This window comes from Lithobates pipiens, unplaced genomic scaffold (genome assembly GCF_037356315.1).
Source record: "Lithobates pipiens isolate NorthernLeopardFrog02 unplaced genomic scaffold, aLitPip1_a1.2 Scaffold_22, whole genome shotgun sequence".
Taxonomy (NCBI): domain Eukaryota; kingdom Metazoa; phylum Chordata; class Amphibia; order Anura; family Ranidae; genus Lithobates; species Lithobates pipiens.
The window spans coordinates 28,925,742-28,949,715 of record NW_027507784.1 but is presented as its reverse complement, the minus strand read 5'-3'; the positions used below and the strand labels follow the sequence as shown (position 1 = coordinate 28,949,715).

The following is a 23,974-nucleotide window of genomic DNA, read 5'->3' as shown; positions in this document are numbered from 1 at the left end:
TCCTCACTGCCAATCACAGTTTCAGAGGCCATGGAATGCCCACATGGCACAAACCCCCCACCCCCCCAAATGATCCCATTTTGGAAAGTAGACACCCCAAGCTATTTGCTGAGAGGTATGGTGAGTATTTTGCAGATCTCGCTTTTTGTCACAACGTTTTGAAAATTGAAAAAAGAAAAAAAATGTTTTTTTCTTTACTTTCCTAATTTTCAAAAACAAATGAGAGCTGTAAAATACTCACTAAGACTCTCAGCAAATAGCTTGGGGTGTCTACTTTCCCAAATGGGGTCATTTGGTGGAGTTTTGTGTTATTTTGGCATTTTATGGCCTTCAAAACTGTGATAGGTGGTGAGGAGTGAAATCAAAAATTTGCACCCTTAGAAATCCTTAAGGCGGTGATTGGTTTTCGGGGTGGCTCCCAAAATGTCCCACACATGTGGTATCCCTGTACTCAGGAGAAGCAGCAAAATGTATTTTGGGGTGCAATTCCACATATAACCATGGCATGTGTGAGCAATATATCATTTAGTGACAACTTTTTGTAAATACATTTTTTTTGTCATTATTCAATCACTTGGGACAAAAAAAAAATATTCAATGGGCTCAACATGCCTCTCAGCAATTTCCTTGGGGTGTCTACTTTCCAAAATGGAGTCATGGGGGGGGGGGGGGGGGTTGTACTGCCCTGACATTTTAGCACCTCAAGAAATGAGATAGGCAGTCACAAATTAAAAGCTGTGTAAATTCCAGAAAATGTACTCTAGTTTATAGACGCTATAACTTTTGCGCAAACCAATAAATATACGCTTATTGACATTTTTTTTTTTTACTAAGGACATGTGGCTGAATATATTTTGGCCTAAATGTATGACTAAAATTGAGTTTATTCGATTTTTCTTATAACAAAAAGTAGAAAATATATTTTTTTCAACATTTTTGCTCTTTTTCCATTTATATCGCAAAAGATAAAAATCGCAGAGGCAATCAAATACCATCAAAAGAAAGCTCTATTTGTGGGAAGAAAAGGATGCAAATTTCATTTGGGTACAGAATTGCATGACCGCGCAATTACCAGTTAAAGCAGTGCAGTGCGAAATTGTAAAAAGACCTCTGGTCCTTAGGCTAACAATTGGTCCGTGGCTGGTGGTTAAAGCATGACATGTTAGGTAACAATTTACTCTATGTAACATCTTCTTTCACATTATACAAAAAAATTGGGGTAACTATTGTGTGTTGTTTTTTTTTTTTAATTAATTAAAAAATAAATGTATTTCTTTAAAAAAATAAAATAAAAATTGTGTTTGCAAAACCGCTGCGCAAATACCGTGCAACATAAATTGCAACGATCACCATTTAATTCCCTAGGCCTAGGGTCTCTGCTAAAAAAAAAAAATATATATATATATATATATATATATATATATATATATATATATATATATATATATAAAACGTTTGGGGATTATAAGTACATTTCCAGCAAAAAATACTGATTTAAATTTGTAAACAGTGCCAGAAAAAGCCTTCAAGTGGTTAAAGTATGTCCCCATCTTCATCCAATTATTTCTTTCCTTTCGCCCTCAGGGCGTGTCAGTGTTGTTCCTTCATTGGTCCAATGCACCGTCCGTCCTTCCCCTTTTTTTCACATTTCTGCACCCTTTTCTTCTATTTAAACCCCCAACATGGGAACATTGCTCACCTTTGCAGCATTCACTTACACAGGTGTGTAGCTGTCCTCCTGGAACCTTCCAAGCAGCAAATCAGGTAATTTGTCTTCTAATGCTCTTCAGGCATTTTCTTTTCTGCTGATATATCCTTTTTACTCTGAGCTACTTTGCCACTGATGTTTTCTTTTACTGCAACTTTATTTGGTTTCTGCTCATCTGAGTCCATCTGAATTCCTAAGTAATGCTTTTGAGATACAAACTGTTTTTTTTTATTTCCCCCCCCCCCCATTGTCTCTTTAGTATATGTTTACAATGATTATATGTGTAACATTTTTGTGTACTGTATAAAATTGATTATAGTGCACATATATACAAAAATGACATATTAAATTCTGCAAGGCTATTAAAAACACCTGAACATATTCAAAAATATATAGGGGTTTGGTCACACCATATAGAGCTAAGCCCACTACTATGTCAGATACCCCATTATCAGGGGGTCCTACACTATTCATAGAAAGGTCCTGCATCTCAACCGTGGGAGACAAACTCCTCTTTATGGGAACCTATACTCCTCTTATAACACTGGTGGTGGGCACTAATAAGATGTAATGATTGGGTCAGGACCCGTACAATATACAACAGACTTTTTAGGGGGGCACACCCTAAAAAAAAATGTGCTTACATTTAAGATGGTGCTGCTAAAAGACCACAAACAGACCACAAACAGAACAAAATAGATTTCATAGTTAGGTTGAATAAAGACACCAGTCCATCCAGTTCAACCTGAGTGAGTGTCTACAATTGTCCCTATCCCTGTACATTGCACACTTGCATATGTCCCTACCCTCATGGAGCCCACAATCCAAGGTCCCCATACATATGCTAGGGCCAGTTTTGGACAGAAGCCAATTAACCTACCTGCATGTCTTTGGATTGTGGGAGGAAACCCACGCAGGCACAGGGAGAACATGCAAGCTCCAGGCAGGTAGTGTCATGGTTGGGATTTGAACCAGTGACCCTTCTTACTGCTAGGTGAGAGTGCTAACCACTATACCACTGTGCCGCCCTTTCTTTTATAAGCAATTTAATGACATTCCCCCCAACCCCAATTAATGACCCTCTTCAACTATGCCGGTTCCCCTTGTTCCATAGTAAATAGTAAGATTACAGCGCACACATACAAAAAATTCTATGGATAGTGTAGGACTCACCGATAATGGGATCCTCTGATACAGTAAGTGGGCTTAGCACTATATGGCCATATAGGGTGACCAAATCCCCATATTTGTTTAATATGTTCAAGTGTTCTAAATAGCCTTGCAGGATTTAAATGTAATGTTTGTGTTGTAATCTGTTTTGTTCTGTTTGTGGTCTTAAAACAGCACCATCTTGAATGTAAATGCATTTTTAGGGTGTGCTCCCCCCCACAAGTCTGTTTGCTCATGTACTGTAAGTCTATCCTGTAAGTAAAAAAATGTATATTAAATTAGTTTGCTGTCCCAGCCTTTTTTTCAACCAGGGTGCCTTTTTTTCAACCAGGGTGCCTTTTTTTCAACCAGGGTGCCTTTTTTTCAACCAGGGTGCCTTTTTTTCAACCAGGGTGCCTTTTTTTCAACCAGGGTGCCTTTTTTTCAACCAGGGTGCCTTTTTTTCAACCAGGGTGCCTTTTTTTCAACCAGGGTGCCTTTTTTTCAACCAGGGTGCCTTTTTTTCAACCAGGGTGCCTTTTTTTCAACCAGGGTGCCTTTTTTTTCAACCAGGGTGCCTTTTTTTTCAACCAGGGTGCCTTTTTTTTCAACCAGGGTGCCTTTTTTTTCAACCAGGGTGCCTTTTTTTTCAACCAGGGTGCCTTTTTTTTCAACCAGGGTGCCTTTTTTTTCAACCAGGGTGCCTTTTTTTCAACCAGGGTGCCTTTTTTTCAACCAGGGTGCCTTTTTTTCAACCAGGGTGCCTTTTTTTCAACCAGGGTGCCTTTTTTTCAACCAGGGTGCCTTTTTTTCAACCAGGGTGCCTTTTTTTCAACCAGGGTGCCTTTTTTTCAACCAGGGTGCCTTTTTTTCAACCAGGGTGCCTTTTTTTCAACCAGGGTGCCTTTTTTTCAACCAGGGTGCCTTTTTTTTCAACCAGGGTGCCTTTTTTTTCAACCAGGGTGCCTTTTTTTTCAACCAGGGTGCCTTTTTTTTCAACCAGGGTGCCTTTTTTTTCAACCAGGGTGCCTTTTTTTTCAACCAGGGTGCCTTTTTTTTCAACCAGGGTGCCTTGGTTTCTTCAGGGGTGCCTTGGCAAAATTCCTAAAAGCTTCCCAAAAATTGAATAACAAGCTGGCGGGTGGATAAAACCTTTTGGTTATACAAAGCCACAGGTTTTCACTGTGCACCATTACAGCCTTCTAGCTTCAGGTGTCCTAACAGCCAATGGCATCATCAGTTAAGAGCATGCCAGTCATCTATATAGCATCTTTGTTTTACCTTCAATCAATAATTATTTTTTTTCATTGTTCACAATGTAAAGATTAGGACAGTGACACTATGATGTCAATTACAAAGAGAATCTTGAATTGCACGTAATTCAACTTGTTGCCATCAACATTTTAACAATAAATCACCTTTGTTTAACCTCCGAGTTTCTAGAAGTTTTGGGGAAGAGGTTCCCCTAAACATAGAGATAAGTAGGTCGGAGATGTAGATATGAGGAGCTCGCAGTCCGCCTAGCACTTGGAGTGAAGGACGGGGGTATGTGTGTAACACCCAGGGTTCCCAAGTTCATTAAAATGAAACCCTTCGGTCATTGATGATACTAGCAATTTTTTTTCATGTATCATAATCTTATAGCATTCCTTGCTTAACCACTTTAATACCGGGCACTTACCCCCCCCCCCCCCCCTCCTGACAATTTTCAGAGCTGTTGCTGTTCAAATGACAATTGCGCGGTCATGCTACACTGTACTCAAACGAAATTTGTATAATTTTGTTCCCACAAATAGAGCTTTCTTTTGGTGGTATTTGATCACCTTTGCTAAACAAAGACCAGAATTAAAAAAAAATGTTATAAAATTTTGTAAATAACTACATTTTCTCCTTCACTGATAAGGTGGCACTGAAAGGCTGCACTAATGGGTACTTATTGGTGGCACTAATAGGCATGAATGATGGCACTGGCAGGCATTGCTGATGGGCACTGATTACCATTTTCCTGGTGGTCCAGCAACAATCAGTACAGACCCCCCCCCCGAGAGCTGCCGATCAGCTCTCCTCTATTTGTGTCTCAGACGCAAGTGAAGAAAAGCCGATCAATGGCTCTTCCTGTTTACAACGTGATCAGCCATGTCTAATCACAATGTAGTCAGGCTCTTTACCGAGATCGGTGTATCAGACTGACGTGTCACACCACCGATAACTGAACCACCGCCCGACCTTCATTGTGCTATAGGCCGGGCGGGGAAGTGGTTAACCCTCTCTTGCCTCTCCAACTTTGGGGTCACATTAGCTAAGTGACAGAGAAAACCTGAAGGGGACACTAGGGCTGGGGAAAAAAATCGATTTTTAAATCTTGAGTTGAGAGGTCAAATCGATTCAAAATTTCAGCAAATCTTTTTTTTTTTTTTTTTTTTTTTTTTTTTTCACCAGGCCCGGAGCTGACCATGCCGGTCCTGAGGTGCTGCAGGCAGAAGTTTTTAGGCGAGGCCGTGGCTTCTGCCTAGTCCACGAGGCTGGACGCCATGGACTAGGCTGAAGCCGCGGCCTCTCCTAAAAGCTCCTGCCCGCAGCTCCTCAGGACCGGCGTGGTGTCTGTCAACAAAAAAAAAAACACCCCCTCCATTCACTATTTGAATCAAGGTGTTTTTTTTTTTTTTTTATTTATTTTTTATTTTTTTTTGCATGCTGATTGTAATTCTCTTATGTTTTATTTCATTTACATAGTGGACGTGAGATCCTGCTCAGCTGAAAATATGTGGGCAACAAATAGGTGAGATTATCATTGACCTGTTCACACACGATGTACGGGGTCTATTTTCTGTGCACACACCATGCAGGATAGGGAGAAGTAGATAACATTGTTGAACAGTGATTCTCAGCCAGAACCAGATTTGGAAAATCTAGAGCTCGAGTCTACAAAGATTTAACAGGAAATTATCAGATGAAGGTATGGCAATGACATTACAAGCCAGCATGAATACATTTCTGATAAGTCGTATTATATACACCAATAATGTTTCAGAAACATCACCTTTTCTTAAAAAGCCATCCTTGAACTGCAGTTAGTGACTTTGGCTAGGATAAGTTGATGTCATCAGTTTGCTGCAGGCAGGAGAGAGCATTTCCTCAATCTTCTCTCCTTCAGTAATCAGAATGCAATATTGTAAAGCAATAGGGGCTGATCTGTGTCTAACCTCTGCAAAACACAGCCTTAAAACTGCACTGGCAACAAGATTGGTCCAGTTTAGCTGAATAACTAGATATGTAGAGTGTAATTGATATACTTATTTGGTTTTGTAATGCAAGCATACTACAGTGTTTATAATGATGATGATCTCAAATGTTGTGTGGTGGAAGGCCTGCCCTCCAAACCCTTCCAGCAGACCGGTAGCTATTGTTACCTCAAGCATTATACGCAGACAGATAGAGGTAGAACCAAAAGGAATAACTTTTCTGAACAGAAATACAGGTTTTTATAAACTTCAAAAATGGGAACAGTCATTACATGAACAATGAAAAGAAATATTACACATTGGGGTAAATATCCCACAGTGGTTAAAGCAGGGTTCCACCCTAAAGTGTAACTTCCACTCATCAGAACCCCCCCCCCCCCCCCTCCAGTGTCACAATTGGCCCCTTTCAGGGGGGAGGGGGGTGCAAATACCTGTCTAAGACAGGTATTTGCACCCACTTCTGGGCATAGACTCCCATGGGAGTCTATGCCTCTTCCTGTCCCTGCGCGCTGTCTGCTGGGACACACACGTGTCCCAGAGACAGCACGGATAACTCCTATTGAGCTGCGCAACTCGTGCATGCGCAGTAGGGAACCGAAGCCACAATGCTTCACTTCCTGATTCCCTCACCTAGAATGGCGGCAGCAGCCAATTGATCGGCCTCGGCTGCCGACATTGTTGGATCCTGGGACAGGTGAGTGTCCGTTTATAAAGTCAGCAGCTGCAGTATTTGTAGCTGCTGGATTTTAATTTTTTTTTTTTTTTTTTTCCCAGTGAAATCCCTCTTTAACCAGTTGCCGACCGCCGCACGCCGATGTACGTCGGTACAATGGCACGGGCAGGCATAAGGACATACATGTACGTCCCTTGCCTCCCGCGGGTCGGGGGCCCGATCGGGCCCCCGCCCGGTGCCTGCGGCGGTCGGAATTCGTACGGGAGCGATCCCGGACGAGGGGACGGCCATTCATTCATGGCCACCCCCTCGCGATCGCTCCCGACGAATAGAAATCCCCGGTGACATCACTTCCTCTCCTGTAATGTAAACACAGGAGAGGAAGTGATGTATTCTCTCCTCCGTGTCGGTATTTTTCGTTCCGACACGGAGGAGAACGGATCAGTAAGTTGCACCAACACTCACACACACAGTAGAACATGCCAGGCACACTCACACCCCCCCTTACCCCCCGATCACCCCCCCAATTACCCCTGCCCCCCAGTCACAGTGACACCAATGTCATTTTTTTTTTTTTTTTTTTTTTTTTTTTTTTTTGCATTGGTGTCATTTGTGACTGTAATAACTGTTAGGGCAGTTAGGGTTAGCCCCCTTTAGTTCTAATGTACCCCCCTAACCCCCCCAATAAAGGTTTAACCCCGTGATCACCCCCCGTCGCCAGTGTCACTAAGGCTGGGTTCACATTGCAGCGGTTTATGAGAACGAATGTGATTCGCACCGCACTGCAGTGCAAATCACATCCGATCTCTGTGCGATTCGAGTTCAGCCATCCGCCGCACCCGCCGCACCCGCCACACCCGCCGCACCCGCCGCAAATTCGCACGGGACCCTTTTTTTGGCCCGCAGCAGAATCGGATCGCATGGGTGTTCACACCATGCGATCCGAGTTTGCAGATCGCACTGCGATATGCGAACTGATCTGGGGGTGTCAGTAACATTTCACTGACACTCCCAGCAGTTCGCATAGGGCAGTGTGAACTGCCGCCGGGAGGCATGCGATGCGGGAACCCGCCGCGGATTCGCGGCGTTTCCGCATCGCTCCAGTGTGAACCCAGCCTAATAAGCGATCATTTTTCTGATCGCCGTATTAGTGTCACAGGTGACGCTAGTTAGGCAGGTAGGTATTTAGGTTCGCCGCAGCTTTTTATAGCGCCAGGGACCCCCATATACTACCGCATAAAGCCCCCTGATTGCCCCCTAGTTAACCCTTTCACCAGTGATCACCATATAACTGTTACAGGTGACGCTGGTTGGTTAGTTATTTTTTTATAGTTTCAGGGCACCCGCCATTTATTACCTAATAAAGGTTTAACCCCCTGATCACCCGGCGGGTGTCATTTGTGACTAATAACTGTTAGGGCAGTTAGGGTTAGCCCCCTTTAGTTATAAGGTACCCCCCTAACCCCCCCAATAAAGGTTTAACCCCGTGATCACCCCCCGTCGCCAGTGTCACTAAGGCTGGGTTCACATTGCAGCGGTTTATGAGAACGGATGTGATTCGCACCGCACTGCAGTGCAAATCACATCCGATCTCTGTGCGATTCGAGTTCAGCCATTCGCCGCACCCGCCGCAAATTCGCACGGGACCCTTTTTTTGGCCCGCAGCAGAATCGGATCGCATGGGTGTTCACACCATGCGATCCGAGTTTGCAGATCGCACTGCGATATGCAAACTGATCTGGGGGTGTCAGTAACATTTCACTGACACTCCCAGCAGTTCGCATAGGGCAGTGTGAACTGCCGCCGGGAGGCATGCGATGCGGGAACCCGCCGCGCATTCGTGGCGTTCCCGCATCGCTCCAGTGTGAACCCAGCCTAATAAGCGATCGTTTTTCTGATCGCTGTATTAGTGTCACAGGTGACGCTAGTTAGGCAGGTAGGTATTTAGGTTCGCTGCAGCTTTTTATAGCGCCAGGGACCCCCATATACTACCGCATAAAGCCCCCTGATTGCCCCCTAGTTAACCCTTTCACCAGTGATCACCATATAACTGTTACAGGTGACGCTGGTTGGTTAGTTATTTTTTTATAGTTTCAGGGCACCCGCCATTTATTACCTAGTCTCACTAGTGTACCCCTAAATTTAGGGGTGTCTACTTTCCAAAATGGGGTCATTTGGGGGGGGTTTGTGCCATCTTGGCATTTTATGGCCTTCAAAACTGTAACGCCCTTAGAAAGCCTGAAGGCGGTGCTTGGTTTTCGGGGCCCCGTACGCGGCTAGGCTCCCAAAAAGTCCCACATATGTGGTATCCCCGTACTCAGGAGAAGCAGCAGAATTTATTTTGGGGTGTCATTTCACATATGCCCATGGCATGCATGAGCAATATATCATTTAGTGACAACTTTGTTAAAAAAAAAAAAAAAAAAAAAAAGTTTGTAATTTTCCCGCAACTTGTGGCAAAATATAAAATATTCCATGAACTCAACATGCCTCTCAGCAAATAGCTTGGGGTGTCTACTTTCTAAAATGGGGTCATTTGTGGGGGTTTTGTGCCATCTTGGCATTTTATGGCCTTCAAAACTGTAATAGGTAGTGAGAAGTGAACTCAAAAATTTACGCCCTTAGAAAGCCTGAAGGCGGTGCTTGGTTTTCGGGGCCCCGTACGCGGCTAGGCTCCCAAAAAGTCCCACATATGTGGTATCCCCATACTCAGGAGAAGCAGCAGAATTTATTTTGGGGTGTCATTTCACATACGCCCATAGCATGTGTGAGCAATATATCATTTAGTGACAACTTTGTGTAAAAAAAAAAAAAAAAAAAAATTTTTTTTTTGTCATTATTCAATCGCTTGAGGCAAAAAAATAAAATATTCAATGGGCTCAACATGCCTCTTATCAATTTCCTTAGGGGGTCTACTTTCCAAAATGGGGTCATTTGGGGGGGTTTTGTACTGCCCTGCCATTTTAGCACCTCAAGAAATGAGATAGGCAGTCGTAAACTAAAAGCTGCGTAAATTCCAGAAAACGTACCTTAGTTTGTAGATGTGACAACTTTTGCGCAAACCAATAAATATACAATTATTGACTTTTTTTTTACCAAAGACATGTGGCTGAATACATTTTGGCCTAAATGTATGACTAAAATTGAGTTTATTGGATTTTTCTAATAACAAAAAGTAGAAAATATCATTTTTTTTCAAAATTTGCAGTCTTTTTACGTTTATATCGCAAAAAATAAAAATCGCAGAGGCAATCAAATACCATCAAAAGAAAGCTCTATTTGTGGGAAGAAAAGGACGCAAATTTTGTTTGGGTACAACATTGCATGACCGCGCAATTACCAGTTAAAGCAGCGCAGTGCCAAAGTGTAAAAAGACCTCTGGTCATTTACCAGCAAAATGGTCCGGTCTGAAAGTGGTTAACCACTTGCTTACTGGGCACTTAAACCCCCCTCCTGCCCAGACCAATTTTCAGCTTTCAGCGCTGATGCACTTTGAAATGACAATTGCGCGGTCATACAACACTGTACCCAAATGGAATTTTTATACATTTCCCCCCCCCCCCCCCAAATAGAGCTTTCTTTTGGTGGTATTTAATTACAGCTGGGAGTTTTATTTTTTGCAAAGCAGGTCTGCGCTGTAGCCGTCTTTCGGCTATAGTGTGGATCTCCAGTGGTTAAGTAATGAGGTAAAGTCCACACAAGACTAATCACATCTTGGGAATCTCTAGGAGAATTGGCAAATGGACAGAAACAATAGGTGACTCAAATAACATTGGGAATGCACAGCTAGGAGGCACACAATGGGAGAAAGACCCTTCACACCTAGACAGGATAGGCAAACACGGGTACACATAACAGGAGACCCCAGCTTTAGGTTATTTTGACCTGATTGTAATCTTCTTCTGCATTGAGTTTCTGAGTCTAGGACTGGGTTGAAGCAGTCAAAGCTGTATTGGGCTGTTGGTTCTTTACTTCCCAAAGTAAAACTACTCTAAAGGTCCCCCAGGTACACACCTCTCAAAGAATAGAGCCACCTCAAACACCAGGGCCCATAGTCAGTAGGTAAAAGGCCACCCTGCAGTCCCATCCAAATGCCTCTGTCCCGGTTGGGTCTGTCACATGTTGACAAACTTATTTTGCCGAGAAATAATTGATTTCCCTTTGGCCAATAATTGGGGTAACTGCTCTTCAATTCATTAATGCTATTTTGGGCACTGCAATTTGAAGCTACCTAGAATAAGAGACCCTTTTAAAATGAGCATGATTGCTCCCAGTTGCTTTAACCACTTGCTGACTGCCGCACGCTAATATACGTTGTCACAATGGCAGCAATGGGCATACCTGTACTTTCCTTTTAATTGGCGGGGCTAGCAGGCGCACCCACCATGTACAGCGTGACCATGCCCGTGGGCTCGCTATCCATCTGTGTCCCTGAGCTGCAGAACGGGGAGATGCATATGTAAGCAAGGAATTTCCCCATTCTGCCTAGTGACATGACAGATCACTGCTCCCTGTCATCAAGAGCAGTGATCGCTGTCATGGTCTAAGACAATTCCCCCCCCCCCTCCCCCCATTAGAATCACTCCCTAGGGCACACTTAACCCCTTGATTGCCCCTAGTGTTTAATCCCTTCCCTGCCAGTGTTATTTACACAGTAATCAGTGCATTTTTATGTTTTTATATGCTGTATAAATTACAATGGTGTCAAAGGTGTCCAATGTGTCCGCCATAATGTCGCAGTCATGATAAAAATCGCAGATTGCTGATATTACTAATAAAAAAAGCCATAAAACTATCCCCTACTTTGTAGACGCTATAACTTGTGCGTAAACCAAATATACACTTATTGTGACTATTTTTAGTAAAAAAGTGAATACATATCAGCCTAAACTGTGTGTGTGTGTGTGTGTGTGTGTGTATATATTCCATGCATTAAGGTAAGAAAAGCTTCAGTATGCAGCTCACCTCACAGCCCACCCCTGGTACTTACCTGAGCCTCACCTCAATCAAGCGATGTGCATGAAAGCAGCTGTTCTCCCTCCTCATTGGTTCAGACACTGCAGTGGGAGACATTGGCTCCCGCTGTTAAACGCAGCCAGTGAGGAGGAAGTGGGAGGACAGGGCTGAACCCTGCACTGTGTCTTATGGATACACACAAGTGCCTCCCATAGCAATTGGCTTCCTGTGGGGACACACCGCAGTGGGGAGGAGCCAGGAGCTCCAAAAAAAGGATTGGGGCTCCTCTGTGCAAAACCATTATACAAAGCAGGCAAACATGTTCATGATGTGAAAAATGATGTTTCAATGTTAATCTTTCACTGGTTGTGTTTTTTTTTTTTTTTTTTTTTTTTTAATCTAGCCTGAAGATCAACTTGCTCAAAAATCCCCGCGCTCTAGGTGAGAGTATGCATTAAAATGTGATTACATGAAGAGCTCAGTTTTATTTGATTATTCAGGTGCTTACTGTATTTGTAAGGATTAAAAAAAAGCTTTTTTTACAACCATGTTGAGGTTTGTTTCCCTGTACATACAATACACAATCCTGAGATCTCTGCAGACCGATCACTTTTGATTTTTTTTGTTTTGCATGCTTTATGTTAAGATTTACAAAAAAGCCATGTTTACACCCTTGCCCCATGTATTCCAATAGGTGGGGTTTTCATCTTTAACCCCTATATTGTGTTATTGGTTGGAGGTCTATACCTCAACCTGGAAAATATGACATCATTGCCTCTAGATGGAGCTGATGATCACAGGAAATAAACATGGCAAATTACCATGATCACATATGACACTGGTGTGCAAGGGAATTTGCATGTCAGTTTGTTTTTGTTTTTTTTCCTAATTCTATTGGGCTCTGTTAATACAGTGCAATTTCAGATGCAACTTGAGTTGCACAGAATTGCATGACAATGGCATTCAGTTTTCAATGGTGTCCATTCGCCCCAATGCAACTCAGCATGGCGTACTTTGGAAGAGGCTACTACACTGGTGTGATTCCAGCACCATTTTGGCCCTAAAGAATATGCAAACATCCAAGTTGCACAACATAATCACACTGAATCTTATTTCAGCAGTGTGAATGTAGCCTTAAAGTGTTGCTAAACCCAGGGCTCTGCATTCACTATATCTGGTCTCCCACAGGACATGGAAATGCAATTAGTAAATATAAACTGCTAAATGCCTTTTCTTATCAGAAGTATACAGCAGTTTTGTTCTATCAGTGTCTGGTTAAAGCTTTTCATTCTCACCTGATTGTCCTATGAGGCTGCAGGACCCCTGACCATCTGTCTGGACAGTGCTGATTGGCCCTGTGCTGATCACATGCACTCTCCCAAGAAAACCAACTCTACCAATACATACCAAACTGAGCATGTGCAGAGCGCCCACAAGGCTCTGTACTCTCAGGAGATGGCTTGGACAGTGGAAGAAGGGGTGGATCAGAGGAGACGGGCTCAAACAGCCTTTTTTTACAAAATGCAGGAGGATTAACCCCTTAGGTTCCAGTGAGTGTAACAAGCATGCAATGCTGAATATACAGACTGACTTTGCTGTTGTGGGTTTAGTAAAACTTTAAAGTAGTTCTGAAGGCAGAAGGTCCCATCTCTATCCAGTGATGTTGCACAAGAGGCTTGGCTGTCCGAGACTCTCTCCTCTCTTGCTGAGACAAGAACAGGCACCATTGGCTCCCACTGCTGTACCAGTCAGTGAGCCAATGAGGAAAGATGGGTGGGGCTGAGCCACAGCTTTATGTCTAAATGGACACACAGAGCAGCAGCTTGGCTTGGGTGCCCCTATAGCAAGCTGCTTGCTATGGGGGCACCCGGCAGGAGGGAGGAGCCAGAAATGCCAGTGAGGGCTTCAGAAAACAGGATCCAGGCTGCTCTGTGCAAAATCAGTTACAGAGGAGGTAAGTATTAAAGAATTTTAATGTAGTGTGGTGGTCAAAGCCCAAATCCAACATTCTGGTTTGTACATGATTCCATTTACCTGGAGGGGAGACAGTGATTTCTTTCACTGTCCAGTCCAGGGTTTCTCAACTCCAGTCCTCAAGGAACACCAACAGGTCATGGTTTCAAGATTTCCATTATTTTGCACAGGTGACTTGATCAGTTTCACTGCCTTGGCAATTGCCACAGCTGTTTCATCTGACAGAAATCCTGAAAACATGACCTGTTGGGGCGCCTTGAGGACTGGCGTTGAGAAACACTGGTCCAGTCACAGGCTGGGGATAGGTCCAGGATGACTTGGGCTCAAAGGAAGTGGGAGGAACGGTGGTGGCCATCAGACAGAGGACATCTAGCAGCAAAAAGGCACAGAGGGGTTAATCTCTGCATTGAAGCAGAATATTACAGCCAACACTGGTTTTATTTTATGAGGTTTATGGCTAGTGGAAGTTATTAAAGCAGACTTCACCATGTGTGCCTACAATCAATTGTGTATATCATAACATTTATATTAGTAGAAATGACTTTTGCTGTTGTCTAAACTTCATGTGTTTTCTGATTCTGTGTTCCCCTCTGTAGAGGATTTAAAATACTGGACCATAGATGAAAATGGTGGTAGTCAATGGAAGGTTGAAGATTTGCCTGGAGGTGCAGGAGAGCTTTTTCCAAATCCATCTGTCACTAAATACTTTGTAACCTCTAACCAGTAAGGCCAATTTTCCTTCATTGATGTCATTAACACAAAAATGCTATAAATGTTTTTTAGGCTTTAATTTCCCACTTCTAATGGTGCATGGGATGGTTGAACTGGAGACAAAATATCTATTGATTACATCTTGGCTCCTAATGGCCAGTTTGACTTGGCAACTGTCTACACTGAAATTCCAACCAGTATCAGCCCTGCCCAATTACCCTTTGTTGGACTAAATAAAGCCTCCCCCCCCCCCCCTCATCTCCAGCACATAAGGGGGAGCTTTTACTTGCTAAATCATGAACAATACTAGTATTCACTTCGGAATAGCCCCAAAAGAACCATCAACCTACTCGGTCTCCTGCAGTTTGGAAAGTCCCATTCTCTGTAGTGGGATTGGATTCTAGAGACGCTTATATAATACACTATTTTACCAAAAGTATTGGGACACCTGCCTTTACACGCACATGAAATTTAAAGGCGTCTTAGTCTGTAGGGTTCAATATTGAGTTGGCCCACCCTTTACAGCTATAACAGCTTCAACTCTTCTGGGAAACCTGTCCACAAGGTTTAGGAGTGTCTATGGGAATGGTTGACCATTCTTCCAGAAGGACATTTGTGAGGTCAGACACTGATGTTGGGCTAGAAGGCCTGGCTCAGTCTCTGCACTAATTCATCCCAAAGGTGTTCTATTTGGTTCCTCCACCCCAAACTCGCTCATCCATGTCTGTATAGACCTTGCTGTGTGCAGTCATGTTGGAACAGTCATGAAGGGACCATCCCCAAACTGTTCCCTCAAGGTTTGGAACATCAAATTGTCCAAAATGTCTTGGTATGATGCCTTAAGAGTTCCTTCACAGGAACTAAGGGGCCAACCCCAACCCCTGAAAAATAATCCCCCCCCCCCCCACACCAAACAATTTGCACCAGTGCACAAAGCAAGGTCCATAAAGACCAGGATGAGCGAGTTTGGGGTGGAGGAACTTGACTGGCCTGCATTTCTTCCAAAATGAAAAAGGTAATGCCTTTAGTCCACCTTTCTGACCACTTTTTGTTAACCCAAAATTTTGGGTTTACTATGAATTGGTCACATTCTGAAACATCAATCGTGGGGTACTTCTGCCCATGGCAACCTGTATTTTTAGTCAAATTGCATGGCACAGCTACCTTATCCACTCAGATAAGGCACACAAACATGTGAATGGGGGACTACCAGCCCCATCTGCTGCTATGAAGGACTTGGAGTTCCTAATGGAGCACATGTCCAGCATTTACTTCTCCAGACCCATAAATGAAGGTATGTAATTCCTGGGGAGTAGTCTGCATGAGGACCTGAGACTGGGAAATCTGCAGTAACCTAAGCATGGCACAAACGATTCACTGATCGCAGTTGTAATGCTTTGCTAGTGCAAACAATAACGCACTTTTTATTGGGTCCATATTTTATTTACAAAAGCTGGGGGTATGCATTTAAATCTTTTGATCTACCGGTAGCCCAAGTGTTTTTTAAAAGTCTACAACTAGGACATTTCCCTGATGGATTTGGAGGTGCACAGCCAGATGTGAAAAGGATACGCTTTTGGTAGGTTTTGCAATGTATATAGATCATGTTTGTTCTTGAGGCCCTAAATAAAGAATAAAAAAAATCTTTTGATCCTTGCAGAACCTGCAAGAAGTCCCAGATTGTTGACCTAAATAAAGAGGGGTTCAGTGCTGAGATTATGGACAAAACTCAACCGCCCATTATTATCACAGACTGGTAAGTGTAATTCATAAGCTGATCCCAATCTACAGAATATCTCGCATGCTATTTGGTGGAGGGAGAGTTGTAGGATGAATTTTGTATCTGTGCAGAGCAAATGGGAATTGGGACTCGGCTGCTTCATAGATACTGTGGGGGGGTAGATGGAGCGGTCAGAATCTGGCGCAGCCGTGCATTGTAGCCAATCGGCTTCTATCTTCAGCTTCACTTAAAGACCGCTTCCTGCACATATACGTTGGCAGAATGGCATGGCTGGGCACATCAGCAGACAGGTACGTTGTCCTTTAAGAGCCCAGCCGTGGGGCACGCACCGCGCTCACAACCCGGTCCTGAGCACTGTGGCTGCGGGACCAGCGGACCTGATCGCCACTGGTGTCCCGCGCTCGCTTCACGGAGCTGAAGAACGGGGAGAGGTCTGTAAACAAACCTCTCACTGTGCTTCCTAGTGACACTGTCACTGTCTGTTCCCTGTCATAGGGAAAGACTACTGGTGACTTCAAATGCCAAGCCACGCCCCTACAGTAAAACTCCAACAGGGCTCACTTAACCCCTCCCCACCCCCTAGTGGTTAACTCCTTCACTGCCAGTGTCATTTACACAGGAATCAGTGCATTTAAATAGCACTGTGCTGTATAAATCGCAACAGTCCAAAAAATGTGTCAAGTGTCCGCCATAATGTTAGTCACAATCAAAAAATTGCTGATCGCTGCCATTACTAGTAAAAAAAAAAAAAATTAATAAAAATGCTATAAAACTATCTCCTAGTTTGTAAACGCTATAACTTTTGTGCAAACCAATAAATTGCTAATTGAGTGTCCTTTTTTTTTTCTTTTTTTTTTTTTTTTTTTTTTTTTTTATATGTAGATATTGGCCTAAACTGAGGAGAGAAATTTTTATTTTTTGGGGGATATTTATTATAGCAAAATAAAAAAAATTTATTATTTTTTTCAAAATTGTCGCTCTATTTATAGCGCAAAAAAATAAACCACAGGTGGTCAAATGCCACCAAAAGAGCTCTATTTGTGGGGGGAAAAACGCCAATTTTGTTTGGGAGCCACATCGCACGACTGCGCAATTGTCAGTTAAAGCAACAGTGCCAAATCGCAAAAAGGGTCTGGTCCTTTGGCTGAAAATTGGTCCGGGACTTGAGTGGTTAAGCTTTGACAATAGAAACCAGTCAGCTTCCAGGTTTTATGTAGAGCTTCACCAGATTTTGCACTCAAGTTTCAGTAAATCTTCTCCTGTATGTCCTGATTAAGGTTCTTCTTTTTTTTTTTTTTTTTTTTTTTTTTTTCTCTCCAATCTAAGGGGTAGGTGTTTTATAGGTCACACAGATGGGTTGCCTAAGCTGTAGTCTCCTTATATAATTCACAGGTGTAACGCCCTGTGAAACTTTCTTCCCCCTCAGGTATGCGGCTAGGAAGGACTGTAGCTGCCATTATGAGTTGTTGGTCGGACTGCTTTCCGAAGACAAGAAAATCGTACAAGAGTTTCGCCCACTGCCCGTGACCCTACCACAACATTCTGATGGCCAATGGCATTATGTAATATTCCAATTGGAATTCCTTAAAGATCCTTGCATAATGTTGCTTTATGTAAAGAGTTGCTGATGACATTTGACACATCAATATGTGTAAAACCTCATGTTTGAACAGAAATTCTGATATTTTGACACCACTCGTAGCAACCCTTTCCTCCATTGCAGCTCTTGGTCTTTTTCAACACTTTGAGGGTGGGCTGGATGGCTGTGCCCCCCCCCCCCCCCAGAACCATGGTACTATTCACTGACGGGGTAACTCTAATCTAGCATGTTCTAGAAGAGCTGCAGTCTTCCACACACAAAGTTCTGACAACTTTCAATCATTAAAGTGGAAGTAAACCCATCGATTTGAACAGTTAAAAAGAAAAAAGCATGCCGGGAATGCTAACTGCACATTGGCTGTGCTCTCTGCCAAACTATCAAACCATCCAATGGCTGGTGTCATAACGAATCACATGTGCAGCACCATAGCAGTTAAAGATTAAACAGAAGCAAAGATGGCAGCTTCCATGGTTGAAAACGATAGGGGAGTTTACTTCCACTTTAAGAAACAGCAAAGGTATTTATTACCTGAAGGAGATGAAACACTCGCAGGAACCAGTAGGTAGAAAGGCTCTTCTGTGTAATAGAAGTCACTGAGTCCCAGCGGTGTCCGGTGGGGCAGCCAGCCAGGGAGAACTGTGGAATGCGGGACCTAGAAGTGACATCAGCAGTGGGTGGGACACCTTTCGGAGCGGCCTATTGCCTGGCCTGAAGAAGTGGCCAATAGGTTGCTCAGAAATTCGTTCCGCCCACTTCTGATGTCACTTCTGGGTCCTGCGTTTCACGCTGGTTCTCAGTGGCAACTACTCTTCCAGCTTCCACGGTTCTTGCTGGCTGGCCTCAGATCCTCAGTGCCGCCACCTGACACAGATATCATACATGGACAGAACCTCCTTGACACCACTGGGTACTTCTATTACACAGATGAGCCTTTCTACCTATTGGTTCCTGTGAGGTTTTTATCTCCTTGAGGCAATAAATACTTGTCTATACTGCACTTAGAAGCACCTTCTGCTGCTCCCTTTTTGTTTCTACCAGAGAGCTGCTTCTTTGCCCTTGAAGTGCTGCTGAATTGTACATCTTAGGAGCACCAGCCTCTTGTTTTTATCCCCCCCCCCCCAATCTGATACAGTGCTTTAGTTCATTCCCCCAGAGCGCCCCATTTCTTTTTCTAACATTATATAATTTCCTGTTTTTAACCCTTTTCTACATAAATTGTATGTGTAGCAACCCTAAATTCAATTTTATGTTAATACTTTTCTACTTTCTCTTCCCCTTTTAGTTAACACACACATTCAGTAACTATGGACCAGGAGTGCGCTATATATCTTTTCAGCATGGCGGGAAGGACACTTTGAACTGGGAAGGCTGGTATGGAGTTCGAGTCACCAACAGCACCATCTCTGTAGACATTTAGGGTCCAACTGTGTGAATGTGACATGTTTTCCTTTCCCCTTCTAGTGTCAAAGTGCTCTGCTAACATAAATTATATATATATATTTAATATTACTCAGTCTAAGAATTGTAATTTTAAAGCAACAGAAATATGAAACCTTACTCTGTCATTGTCCTTGTACTACAGTAACAGTTTCAATAAAGCATGACTCTCACCCTCGGACTTTTTTTTTTTTTTTTTTTTTTTTTTTTTTCTCTACAAATAAATTTTATGGGTAATATATTAGCTTCCTGTCAACTGGTTAGCTTCAACAATCAGTGAATACTGTAGTACCTACAGTAACTAAGCATGCCTTCATTATAAAAGGGGCTGCCAGTGCATGACAACCCAAAAAAATGCACTTATCCCTTTTTTAATTGCAACACACAGTACTACAAATGAATGGCACAGTACCTGCATTGTCCTACACTGCAGGAACCAGTGGTGGCTGACGTGTTCAGATGTGGGGGGGGGGGGGGGAGTCCAGATCCTGCCCGCCTTTTTTTTTTTGGCCCCTCACACTTGTCATAAGCCCCACTCCATCCGCTGTATTCCACTCAGTGCCAGGAGTATACAGCCCGTGATAAAAATAAATTAAAGGGGGAGGTAACAATGCGTGTGTGTATAATATAATATATACACTAAGTTGTAAGACAAAAAATGTAAACGTCTGCTTTCATATCCACAGCAAGAAAAGGTGATGTAGCTCCATAATTTGTAAAGGGAGTTTAGCCTGATCCTAAGCAGAGGAGATTATCTCTTTTGGAAGTGGAAGAAAGCAGATCACAATTTGGTGACATGTCATCTATTACATTCAGATCACCATCTTGCTGCAATGTGCTATGGAATATGTTGGCTCTAAAGAAAAGTTTTAAAACTTCCAGAGTGCAGCATGTTTGAACAAATCCAAGTAAGTGTGTGTGGTTGTGTTGCTCCCACCCTGTGTGTCTGATTTGAAGTGTGGGTGTGATCAGCACAGGCTCATGAGTGTGAGATCCCTGCTGATCAGGTAATTCCCCCCCCCCCCCCCCCAGACAGAAGGATCTCTCAGCTGAGCTAGTGTGCAGCAGCTGTTCTCGCCTATAGCTGTGTCCTTGCCTAAACTGAGGACACCTCCTCATAGAAGATCAGTGTGCAAAGTCCACTCCAGCCATTAATGAACACACAAATCACTTCCGATAGCAAACAGAAGGCACTACATGATGAACTTTCTGGCTGCTTCTAACATGCAAGTGCATGGCTTGGTGACAGTGGCGGCCCGTCCATTACTTCCTGGTTATCTCCGTGTGTTCAGTGGAGAGGGGAGGTCCCTCCCCTCTCCACTGAAACACGGGGATTAGTCCTCATGGTGGCCATCTTTTTGTAGCCCACCGAAAGTGACTTTGTTCTCACTGAGAACGAAGCACCCGGTCAGGCGGATGCTGGTTGGCACGATCGATTGTGCCGCAAATCGTCTCTAAACCCAAATGAAGCACCGTGTCTGCAATCTCATGAATTCCCACAGTGCACTTAAAGGACTTTTTTTTTTTCCTCTAAGGGGCAGCAAGGACTTCAGGAGCCCAGGCACCCCTATGGGTGGGTCACCACTGGTGAGAACACTTAGTAAAATGCTTTACAGTGCACCATTATGAATGGGCACCTGCTGAGTTGGCTTTAGCAGAGTAAATTGTGAATTCTTGCTTTGTACTACTATACTTTGAGCTTCGCACTAAACATTATTTATTGAATAAGCCCATAAATGTTTCTAAGAATCAATATGATGCTCTGGTAGCCTAGCCAACCAACTTCCCCATATACTGAATGTTATTGGGTAATCTGGGAGGGATAAGGATTCAAAGACAAAACCAGAGAAAATTTCCAGCTCAACTGACCAACCAGTCCGCTTACCAACCAAATTAACCTGTCCAATAGTCTGCGTTAAACAGGGGTTTAGTTGCCACACATTTGCAAAGGCATGCGTAAGCTGCAAGGCCTCTTCATGGCACCCTGTATCATCTTCAGTCCTAACCTTCTAAATTCATGAGGGTCTCCACAATGCAAGCACATGCATTCTAATAGATAAATAAGGGGCAGGTGGGCCTGGAGGTAGCCCAATCCTGAAAAGGCACAGGGGCACATTGGACACACAGCACAATGGCAGCAAAGGTGCCCAGTGTGTCCCCCCCCCTCACCAAATTAACACCAGTAAAAAAAAGATGGCCCCCTGCCCCCATCTATAACGGACCTTCACAGCAAGGAGCACATGGAAGGATGAAAGATAAAACAATAAAATTCCCAGCTCAACTCGCCAGTCTGCTAACCAACCAAATTAACATGTCCAACAGTATGTGTTAAAAACAGGGTTTAGTTAACTTTGGGGTTCAAAAAACAGTCACTTCCAGCGCTAATAGGTCTTCCAAGGTGTGAAGTAACTGATGTTGCGCTTTCCATTTCTGTTTTTCCTTTAGTTAACTTTGGTGCGACTCGAGGGAAATAGACTTCAATGTTAACCCTCAAAAGTTGCATTAAAGTCATACCTGAATGGTATACAATGCAACAGTTGTTCATTATCATTGGTCAAAGCCGTATATAAGTTGCACCCATCCAAAGTTGCATCAAAGTCTGCACCACTTTGGAGTCATACAAGTGTGAATGAAGCCTAAGTCCGTGTAGTGGAAAGAAAAAAAAAAAGGGTTCTTCCCCAGCATACTTCCCCAGCAACAGAGCTAATTTACACGAGTGCATTGATTGATGTGTGTTTTAAGCGCACTTGTAAAATGCATATCAACGCATAGACACAAAATTATTTGTGGTGCAAATTGAGACACACCACGTTTGATATGGCACCACATTCAAAATTACATGTAAAGAGCAAAAGAAAAAAAGTTGGGGGGGGGGGGGTTGGAAGGGACAAGTAGTTTAAATGGAGTACCAAACCATGGTATTCATATGCCACATAGACCTTATTAAAGCAAAAAATATTTAAAGTTAGAAAAATACCCTCCTAAGCGCCATAAAATAGTGTTTAAAAAATGTTAGACAATGTCATCACTCTAAAATGGACAACCAAGACATAGCTGTAAACATGTAGAAACCGCATAATACATGAATCATGTATATTTCACGTAGATTTTATCCTGAACACAGAGCCATACTTTTCCATTTCGGCTGATTGTATGCTACATGTGTCAAAGATTTTCACAGATGACGACCAATTGAAGGACTAATTGTCCAGGGCTTCTTGATACCTGAGGGAAATAGTACACCGCTGATTTAGATCAGTAGCATGGGACTGCAGCTGAATACCAATTCGTTATAATAGGATTTTTAAAACTGCTTACCTGTAAAATCCTTTTCTTGGAGTACATCATAGGACACAGAGCCTCAAGTATTTACTTAATGGGTTATGGGCCTACCTACTGGTGTTGACACTGGTATAACCAATACAGGAAGTTGACTCCCCTATATAAATCCTCCTTCCAGGAGAACTCAGTTTTTGTAGCCAAGCAATATACTCTCACCCCATAAAACAGAGGGGTGGGAGCGCTGTGTCCTATGATGTACTCCAAGAAAAGGATTTTTACAGGTAAGCTGTTTTAAAAATCCTATTTTCTTTATCAGACATCATAGGGCACAGAGCCTCAAGTATTTACTTAGTGGGATGTCCCATAACAATGCTCCTTGAGGGGAGGGAGACGCAACCCGTAGGGTAACCCCCAGACCTGAGGACTTGTACTGCTGCCTGCAGCACACTGCTCCCGAAGGCGATATCCTCATTCCATCTTGCATCCATTTGATAAAATTTTGATATTTTTGAATAGAATTTTGATAAAATGTACTGAAGACCAAGTCGCGGCCTTGCAGATTTGAGATATGGAGGCCTGGTGATGCACTGCCCAAGAAGCACCAACCGCTCTGGTAGATTGCACCTTAACTTGAAAAGGGGGAATCTTTCCCTTTAAATCATAAGTTTGAATTATAACTTGCCGAATCCACTCAGCGACAGTGGATTTCGACACTGCCTGCCCTTTGTTTAGGACCCTCTGGTAGAACAAATAAGACGTCAGTCTTTCGAATCATAGCAGTTTTCTTCAAATAGATATTCACTGCTCTCACTACATCAAGACAATGTAGTGACTTTTCTTCCCTGGAACATGGTCTTGGGAAAAACGAAGGCAGGACAATATCTTCATTCAGATAAAAGCCTGAACTGCTTTTGGCAAAATGCCTGGACGAGGGCGTAACACCACTCTGTCCTCATGAATAATCAAATATTGCTCTTTACAAGAAAGAGCTGACAATTCTGACACTCTCCTTGCTGAGGATATAGCAACCAAAAATAAAAGCTTTCTTGTCAAACGGACTAAAGGAATATGCTGTAACGGTTCGAATGGCTGTTTTTGTAACAGACAAAACTAAGTTTAAGTCCCAAGGGCTTAAGGGTGATTTAACTGATGGATTAATCACAATTGCATGAAACCCCGGACTAAAGAATGCGTAGCAAGCGGTCTTTGAAATAAAATTGATAAGGCTGAGACTTGGCCCTTGATAGTACTCAGGGCCAACTTCATCTCTACGCCTAACTGTAGAAAGGCAAGAATTCTGCCTATAATCTATCTCAGAGGGTGACAACCCTTGGATTCACACCAAGAAACCTAAGTTTTCCAGACTATATAACATATAGCTCTAGAAGCTGGCTTCCTAGCATTAATCAGAGTAGAGATAACTGACCTGGAAAGCTCACGTTTCTTCAGAATGTGGGTCTCAATAGCCAAGCTGTTAAATTTAGCGTTCGCAAAGTAGGAT

At 43.1% G+C, this 23,974-nt stretch overlaps 2 protein-coding genes across 2 annotated transcripts in view; one reads left to right on the top strand and one right to left on the bottom strand.

Moving 5' to 3' along the window:
• Window positions 1-23,974, bottom strand: part of LOC143923499 (nuclear factor 7, brain-like) — a 744,238-nt gene that overhangs the window by 125,556 nt on the left and 594,708 nt on the right. The gene's annotated exons all lie outside the window — the stretch shown is intronic.
• On the top strand, window positions 1,667-19,364 carry LOC143923492 (F-box only protein 6-like). The gene is made up of 7 exons (XM_077447183.1): window positions 1,667-1,764; window positions 5,591-5,636; window positions 12,132-12,169; window positions 14,299-14,425; window positions 16,074-16,169; window positions 17,581-17,716; window positions 19,037-19,364. The coding sequence occupies exons 2-7, from the start codon at window positions 5,620-5,622 to the stop codon at window positions 19,169-19,171; spliced, it is 549 nt and encodes a 182-aa protein (XP_077303309.1). The 5' UTR covers window positions 1,667-1,764; window positions 5,591-5,619; the 3' UTR covers window positions 19,172-19,364.

What these genes read in the sequence shown, in the direction of transcription:
- LOC143923492 (XM_077447183.1), top strand. An exon ending in CAAAAATCCCCGCGCTCTAG is followed by an intron (nt 12,170 to 14,298) that starts GTGAGAGTATGC and finishes TCCCCTCTGTAG; the next exon opens with AGGATTTAAAATACTGGACC. An exon ending in CCCATTATTATCACAGACTG is followed by an intron (nt 16,170 to 17,580) that starts GTAAGTGTAATT and finishes CTTCCCCCTCAG; the next exon opens with GTATGCGGCTAGGAAGGACT.